At 37.2% G+C, this 8,889-nt stretch overlaps 1 protein-coding gene across 1 annotated transcript in view; it reads right to left on the bottom strand.

Moving 5' to 3' along the window:
- The window catches only part of LOC103152447 (E3 ubiquitin/ISG15 ligase TRIM25-like), a 3,738-nt gene extending 2,894 nt beyond the window's left edge, over positions 1-844 (bottom strand). Inside the window, exon 1 of the mRNA XM_007572911.2 lies at positions 3-844. Within this exon, the coding sequence (XP_007572973.1) occupies positions 3-762 (760 nt within the window). The 5' untranslated portion in view covers positions 763-844. The remainder of the gene's footprint in view (positions 1-2) is intronic.
- Between the last annotated feature and the right edge of the window lie 8,045 nt (positions 845-8,889).

Genomic DNA, 8,889 nt, shown 5'->3' with positions numbered 1-8,889 from the left:
GCTTCTTTCCTGGAGGAGACGGATCAGCTCAGTGAAGATCTTCTCACTGTCCTCCACTGTTTTATCAGCAGAGCGATTGATGGCCTCCACCTCCTGCTGAAGCAGCTTCACATCTTTCTCCTGGTCCTGGATCATCTGCTGGATGTTTCCTCGTCTCTCCTCAAGCTCTCTCTGCCTCTCAGCTCTTTCTGCTGCAGCTGACACTGTTTCATGGCCTTTATGTTCATCCACAGAGCAGAGATAACAGATACACTTCTGATCAGTGCGGCAGAACATCTTCATCACCTCATCATGACGAGAGCAGATGTTCTTCTGGAGGTTCTTGGACGGCTCCACCAGCTTGTGTTTCTTATATGGAGCCAAATCATAATGAGGCTGAAGGTGTTTCTCACAGAAAGAGGCCAGACAGAATAAACAGGACTTGATGGCTTTCAGTTTTCTTCCAGTGCAGGAATCACAGGCCACATCTTCAGGTCCAGCATAACAGAGGTCAGCAGGAGCAGCTTGGAGTCCAGTCTTCTTCAGCTGCTCCACTAAAGCTGCTAGCATGGTGTTTTTCTGCAGGTCAGGCCTCTGTGTGAAGGTTTTCCTGCACTGAGGACAGTGGTAGTTCTTCTTCTTCTCACCTTCATCCCAGAAGTTGGTAATACAGTTCATACAGTAGCTGTGTCCACAGGGAATAGCCACTGGATCCTTCAGTAGATCCAGACAGATGGAACAGGAGAAAGTCTCTCGATCCAGCTGAACTGCCTGCTGCTCCATTTCTCCTCTCAGTCACACTGACTGTGTCAGTTTCATTTACTGAGAATAGAAACAACCTTGAACTCCGATCCACCGATCACATGTCAGGGCAGAGAGGCTACAGCCAATCAGCTTCTACCTTCAGTAGCTGCTGGGTCCACCCACCTTCAGTGTTTGAAACCAGGAAGAGGAAGGCTATGAGTGCAATAAAGTTTCAATTTAACTGTCTTCACAACAGTTTTCTGTTAAGACTGAGTCACTAAACTCAGATTGCTAACATGTTAGCTCTCCACAGCTTCAGATAGCATGGAAGAATCTTTGCTCCTGAAGAAACTGGATGTGTTTAGTTGGTCATCAAAGTCTTTTGCCTGTTTCCTCACTGCTGTTTAATGGCAACAGGACACAGAAAGTTTGAATCATATTCATATCAGTTTGTTTGGTGTTGCTGATAATGCATCATTTTATAAAGCTGTAAAACTTTAACAAATCACAGCATTTAGACCCAGATAGCATACGACGTTAAATCAACGTTGAATTATAGTTAGAATGGTTGATTTTTGTTTGAAGTCGACAAATGACGGTGGATCAACCATCAAACAACCTTCTACCTCTAGCTAATTGACTAACATTGAAACTGTGTCGTTGAATCAATGTTGTTTTGTGGTTGAAATCTAATGACTGAAATGTCGACGTCTGATCAACATCTGATCAATGTTGAATCAATGCCAGCTGTTTTGCTTCACCCCTTCCCCTCCTCTCCTCCTCATCAGCGCTCTGGGTCAGAGCATTTTCTTACTGAGGAGGGGTTATCACATTTAAATTAACCACTGTAAAGGATAGTCAGTGCTGATTCCTTTCTGTACATTTCTTACTTGTTCATAACAATTCTCACTGACTGTGTGTGTGTGATATATTGGCACAAAAACATCTGCAACTTACTACAGGGAGTGGAGGGGTCCACCCCCACCATTTACATGAGTGGGATGGCCCAAACACACAGGCACTTCATTGTTGGCTTGTTTGCAAAAGATGTTAATTCAATGTTAAATTATGATCACAAAGGTTGAATTTATGGTTAAGGTCAACAACAGAAGCTGGATCAACCATCAAACAACCATTCAATTCTAGCCAATTAACATCCATTGATTGAAATGCCAACATCGAATCCAGTGTTTTTCACCACCGGTCCACCAGGCCCACTGCCCTGCAAGTTTTAGGCATTTCCCTAATTCAGCACACATGATTTTAATTGGCGTCTGATTAACAGGGTTTTGCTTGAGGATAAGGTTTGGGGAAGAACTAGTAATCTAAATGTTCGATCAATTTAAGCTGTTTTTTGCACCCCTCCACCACCACTGGCCATTCAAACCCCTGACCCCCTTCCTTCCACCCGCCAAAGACACACACACACACACACACCCATGTCAGGGCAGACAGTCTACAGCCAATCAGCTTTGTAGGATCGTTGCACTGTTTGTACTGATTAAATTCACTCTCCCTCGAAATATTACACTCAGGTGGCAAAGTAGATTTTGTCATTTTGCAGCATAAATGGAAGGAATAAGTGAGTAAAAATGGATTTTTGACAAGAATCTGTCAGAATTTGGCAAAAAGGTTGAAAACAATCAATACTGTGATTCCTGTTGTGAAAATAAACTTGGAAAATACCTTTAAGAAAATGTTATTTCAACATCCCAAATCTTAATCGTCCTTAAGGATTGCTTCTGCTGCAGGTATTTCATTTCCATCTTAAGTTAAATCTGATGCTGCTCCAAGATGTGTGTTCAGATACACCAGAAGTTTGTTTAAAATATGAGCAGTCAAGGTGTTAGAGCTCTAATATTACGGCTCTATGTAGATTTTAGACTGTATGTATAATTTTAATAACTATGAGATTAGAGAAAATCTATAATAAATGTATATCTGTGCATTCAGCTCTTTTTTTAGTTTCTGTATTGTGCCTGAAAAAAATGTTGAAATTCAACATCAAGAGCAAATATTTCACATTCCTAACTCTGAGTGAATTTTAATGCCCCCCCAAATTATACATATGTGGAAAATTTTAGAATTACTTGCAAAGCTTGAATTTAAAATATTACAGTTAATAAACAATCCAGTTTTATTTTATTCTGTTTTTCTTATTCTTAGATCACATCCCTGTTCTGACTTCCTGAGCAGAGCTTTAGATATCGAGATTTCTCTTAAAATATTAACATCTGATTCTAGTTTCAAAAGAGTTAAATGACTGTTCAGTCTTTTTCTAATAAAGTGTTTTAACCTCTTTCTTTTCTATAAAATGAGAACAAAACAAAATTTTATCAACTTCACTAGAACAAAGAAGAAAGTATTTTCTTTTGATTTTTTTTTTCCTTTTTCCCTGAGACACACAAAGACACAAAAACACTCCATAAAAATTCAATATTACAGACCTGAGGAAGGGCTGAGGTTTGGAAATGAGGTCAGTACCAACGTTTACTACACTCCTCTGTTTCTGTCTAACCTTTAGAGAATCCTGCCGACACTCAGATTAAGTCTCACTGAGGGTAAATCCTGGTCGACAGCTAACGCACACACACACACACACACACACACCCACACACACACACACACACATGCACACACACACACTAAAGAGTGTATAAAGTAGCATCTCAAACAGACAGACACAACCTCTCCATCTCTAATTCTCCGGTGTACACACACACTCTGCAGCTCTTGTACTATCACTTTGCAAATGTGCATATAGAAGCTCCCTCTGGTTCCCTCACTCCTACACACACACACGCATGCATGAATGCAGGTACACACACATACGGAGGGACCCGTCCTGAACTTTTGGGATCTGTGGGTAAAAAGCTGACTTGATGTGACGCGAGGTGTGCAGACTCGGCAGAACTGCTTTGCTGCAGATGGCTGATGTGAACCTGCAGCAGCTGTCAGATCTCTGTCAGAAACTGTCACCATGCTCTTTATTCTACAAGCTCTGCCTCTCCGTCACACACCCTCCACTCTGCCTCTCCGTCACACACCCTCCACTCTGCCTCTCCGTCACACACCCTCCACTCGGCTGCTCCCCGCAGGAGTTTGTCAAACCTCAACCTCATCCTCCAAATGGGCCTCAAAAGAGAGAGAAGGAAGAAACGTGTTTGAGTGACGAACAGGATCATTTTCGAAGGTATTTCATTTTTTGGTTAAATAAGTAGAGAATTCTGTTATTTTGTTTACAGAATCAGATGATTTACAAAACCAGTAGATTATAGTTTTTCTCTCTTTTTAGACAAAACACAAATTGATCACAACACAATGGAAGGATAATAAGATTTATTGAAGAAATAAATTAAAGGGGATGGATGGAACATCTGGAGATTCATGAGGATAATCATAATTATGAGGTTATGCAACAAACCATAAGTTTTACGATATTTGATATGATATTTTGATATGATGGAAATGGAAATTTAGATGCAATAAAAAATGTAAAAAAAATGGTACTCATTACTTTTTTGCCGTTTTATTTTTCCCTGTATTATTTACCAAATTCATGTTCTCAGGTGCTTATACACCAGAAATTTGCTAATTTTTAATTTTAAAACATTTATTTTTAGCCCATTTTTTCATAATAGAAAAACTCTCTGAACTTTTGACTCAGATGTGTAATGCTGTGACAGTGACTGAGTCACACATTTAAAATTGTCTCTATAAATGAAATAAAAACCATTTTAATACCCAGATTGATACCTTGCATAGTTGCCCAAATTCAACTTTGTTTTCCTCCTTTGTAAAAGCTCTGCATATGTGCATATTCCACAAAAGAAAAACTCTATTTTGGTTTTTGTATTTGTACATTTTAAATATCCATAGAGAAGCAGAACCAAAGTCAAATTCCTTGTTTGTGTATAGAAACATGGTTAATAAAGCTGATTCTCCTTCTATGTATGAATTTATGAATGAAATCATGTTGCTCCTCATCAAATCTGTCATTTTCATTCTTAAATTGGTGCATAAAACTATTTGTGCCAGCAGGAATGTCTGGCCAGTGGGAGAGGCAGAAAATTTACAGATGATCCTGCAGAACTGTGGAGCCACAAATAATCCAGAATGTAGATGTGACACTATAAAATATTATAGGCTACATGCGCTACGCCTCAGTCAGAGACATCTTCAGTTACACTGTAACACAGACTGCTGCTTCAACATCTACAGTAACTCTTTGAAGAAACATGGATGATGTGAAGTATGTTTAATTTTCCTTTGTGATTGGAAGTGGTTGTGTTTTAGTGCAAAATCTAAATATCCATATATCGCACATGGCTGAATGACAAGAAACTCCTTGATTCCACCAGGTGTTGGTTGTTCCCTGTACCTCTTCCTCCTCCTCCACCTCATCTGATTATTCCATTTTTATGTTTCTTTCGCATTTTTATAATAATAAACCTGGATTTCAGTGTCGGAGCACAAGGATTTTCCAACTCAGACTCCCACTGAGTTGGAGAGTCAGTGGCAGTGTTTATCAAATGAAAACATGCGTGCTTACCCAAACACACACATGCATACGATGAAGCGTCTTATCGCACGCTGTGTTAAGACCGCACACATTTACACACACTCAGGGTAAATATGATACTCCGGGATTTCTCTCCTCAAAATTTGTCATTTAGATGGGTGCAGCTTTCTTACAAATACACACTCATATGCATACGTTTAAAAATACACAGATACCACAAACAAACACACACAGTTATCACAAACACACAAAAGGGGATTATTATTATCACATACACACATGCAGGAAGCTTAAAAATGATTTTTTATTTCTCACACACTTGAGCACACATATGGCACACACAAACACAAACTGACACATGAGAAGGGTTAACTACACACACACACACACACACACACGCACACTCACACACGCACACACACACACACACACTCACGCCGCATGCACATGCTTTCCTCACGTAGTCTAATCTCAAGGAAAAGAGGCAGAGACGGTTAGGCAGCGGCTGCGAACGAGGATTTACTGCACCTTCTTCCTCATCCTAAGCAGCCTGCTACAAAACACGCACACACACACATGCACACACACACCCCAACACGCACTCACACACACAAAGCTTATTCAACAAAAATACATATCATGCTGGTGGAAGGGAGTCCATGGAAGGGAGAAGAGTCCAAACTTTTTGCCACATGGATCAAAATCATGGGCCAAAACAAAAGTGTTTTTCTTTCATTTCAACAGCAAACTGAGCTACAGAAATTTAATTAAACAAATAAATTAGTCTAATTTTTATGGATGGGATATATGTAAGTTATTATAAATCCAAAACTTAAAAAGATTTGTCAGGTTTACCTCATTAAGAGAAAAGCGTCCAGTTTTCAGATGATTGATGTTCAGAGTATTGATTGAAGAAAAAAAATAAAAGAGATTTGTTGAGTTCTGAGTAATACAACAAAGCATTTAGGTCACCCGTTCTTTAAAAACTCTTCCTGTATTTAACCATTGTTAAAGTAATGAAAGCAGACCTGGGTGCAGAAAAGTTTGCTTTTGAGTAAAAGTTTCATATATGCGAAATTTGCAGGAGAAAGCAAAATATTCTGGTTCTTCATAGAAAAATACTTTGTCTTTTTGTTATTCAGACATCCACTTATAGTGTACACAGACTAAAAATGTATGTTTTGTTTAGTTTAACGATAGTTTTACACAATTGAAATTAAATTATGCAGTCCTCAAGTGTTAAGCAGATTAAATATGAAAATCTCGACCAAATGAGCACAAAAATCCTGCAGAATGAGCCTAATTTATAAACATAAAATACTTTTTGTTCTAGCCAATAAATACTACTGTAAAAATATTTTAGTTCATGGTGATTTTGCCCTAAATAAAAAGTCAAATTTGTATTAATCTTGAATTGAATAATATGACCAAAAGCCATAAAAGTTAATGTTGCTCCTTAGTAAGAACAGCATCCTCACTGAGGAGGATTACGGCGGCAGCATCATGCCTGGAGGCCATTTTGAATCCACAATCACAAAGATTTGAACAAGATGTTTGACTGAGTTTATGAAACTTCTTTTGAAAACTAGGACAATTTTTACTCTGGATAGACATATAAAAACTGAAGTTCTCACATTTTCTATGTTGCCATCAATAAATTAAAGATACAGATAAGCAAATAATTAACTTACTTTTATAAATAAGAAAACAAAAAAAATACATAGCCTAATTTTCAATAACATAAAGTTTCTTTAGTGTATGCTTGATCAGTTGTAGAGAAGGATGCATCTGCAGCTAAAAACAATAGTTTGATACTTTTGTGATGGCAAAAGGTACTTAATAGTAGTTGTTTGTTTGTTTGTTTGTTTGCTTGCTTGCTTGTTTGTTTGTTTGTTTGTTTGTTTGTTTGTTTGTTTGTTTGTTTGTTTGTTTGTTTGTTTGTTTGTTTGTTTTTCTGAAATTGAACCACCAGTTGAGGAGTTTTAGGTAGAACATATTTACATCTGAAATGCAAAACATATATATTTTTTTTACATTTTTCTTTTAATTACTGCTCTGAGTGTTTTGTTCTTTCAGCAAATGGCAATTTTTAGAGTCTGTATATTCCAGTTAGTGATTAGTCATTTACTAAATAGTTAATGATGATTCCAATAATCAATTAATCACGATTAATACGATTAATCATTTCAGCCCTGCTGTCCATTTCTCTTTATACTTTAATAGATTTTCTTAGTTTAGTTTTTTTTAGTTAGTTTTGTTGCCTATTGACCCTCTAATGAATTTTTCTGCCCCTATCAGGATGACAGGCTTCTGGGTCACATAAAAATAGAGAACAACCTTTTGTGCTCTGGTTTAATCAACATGTTTGTTGGACTAGTTTGGTGTTTTAGTTGGGAGTATCACTGCTGTCCAGGGCTTTACGCTTGATTTGACACATTTGTTTCTGTTCTGGATTTGCCTGGAAGTCTCTCTACTCCAAATGTTGATGTTCTTCAGCTGTCAGTTCATTTGGCTTGACCACCATCTGAACATGGCTTTTAGTTCAAGAGCAGTTGGTGCCTAAACGTCCATATGTCAGATTTCAAAAATTTTTGAACATGGGTAAGAAATGGCAAAGGAAAATTTTGCTAAAATCCTATTTGTTATCTCTTTTTGTCCACACTCTCCTTTTTGCTGCTGCCATGATGACTCATGTTTCAATGAAACTTTAAAATGTCCCTCTGGATGAATTGGATCCCTTTTTCTTTTTTTTCCTAAGTTATGTAACACAAACAGCTTTTGGTAAAATAGTGAGGACCTGAATCATCCTCTGGGTCAGTGGAAATGAAATCTGCTGTCTTAATTTAACCTAAAAATAAAAATATCTGCTTTAGCAAAAATATTTGTAAAATTTATTTAAAAAGCTCATTGCTGTGAAATTCATTTTTACCAGTATTAATCATGGCATAGACAGAGAATAAGGAAGAGATTCTGGAGTTTTATTAAAAAATAAAACAAACTTCTAGAATGAGGTTCTACTTTGCTTTCATTCATAAATGTTTAGTGCTGACAGACATTTTGCAACTGAAAACACAGAAAAACTCTTTTAGTTCTAACAGACAAAACAGCTTGCAGATCCAGCCCAATCTTATCTATCTCTAAACTGAGAAAATGATTTTACTGGTCTGCATAGAGTTTTATGGTTTCTAGACTATTTCAATCATATAAATATTCTAGTTATTCTGGCTGAAAAGCTTATTTTGTTTGTTGAATTTTATTCAAAATGTGATTTAAAAAATAGTAAGTAATTGAAACTACTTTCAGTTTAAATTGCCAACTATGGGCACCACTGTCTTGTCTCAATTTACCACATTGATTTCTGCTCAGCTGCCAAACTGGTACCCAATTAATCAATTAATGCATCCAATCAAAATGCATCCAAACTAAAAAGAGAACAACTGTCAAGGGGTGAATGGATGTGGCAAATCTAAAACACAGACAGCTGCTCAAATCAGGATTCTTAAAGTTTTAATGGAAAATGAAGATTTTACTGATAGGTTTTTACAAAAAATAAACTTGCAGAAAGCTAAGGAAGAGTCCTTGAATCTATTCAGATTTTTTATTTTAAATGGTGAGATGGTGGAAAGTAGTGAAGGAACCAAATT

Source organism: Poecilia formosa, unplaced genomic scaffold, assembly GCF_000485575.1.
Source record: "Poecilia formosa unplaced genomic scaffold, Poecilia_formosa-5.1.2 Scaffold310, whole genome shotgun sequence".
NCBI classification, from domain to species: domain Eukaryota; kingdom Metazoa; phylum Chordata; class Actinopteri; order Cyprinodontiformes; family Poeciliidae; genus Poecilia; species Poecilia formosa.
This window is presented reverse-complemented; position numbering and strand designations above follow the sequence as displayed.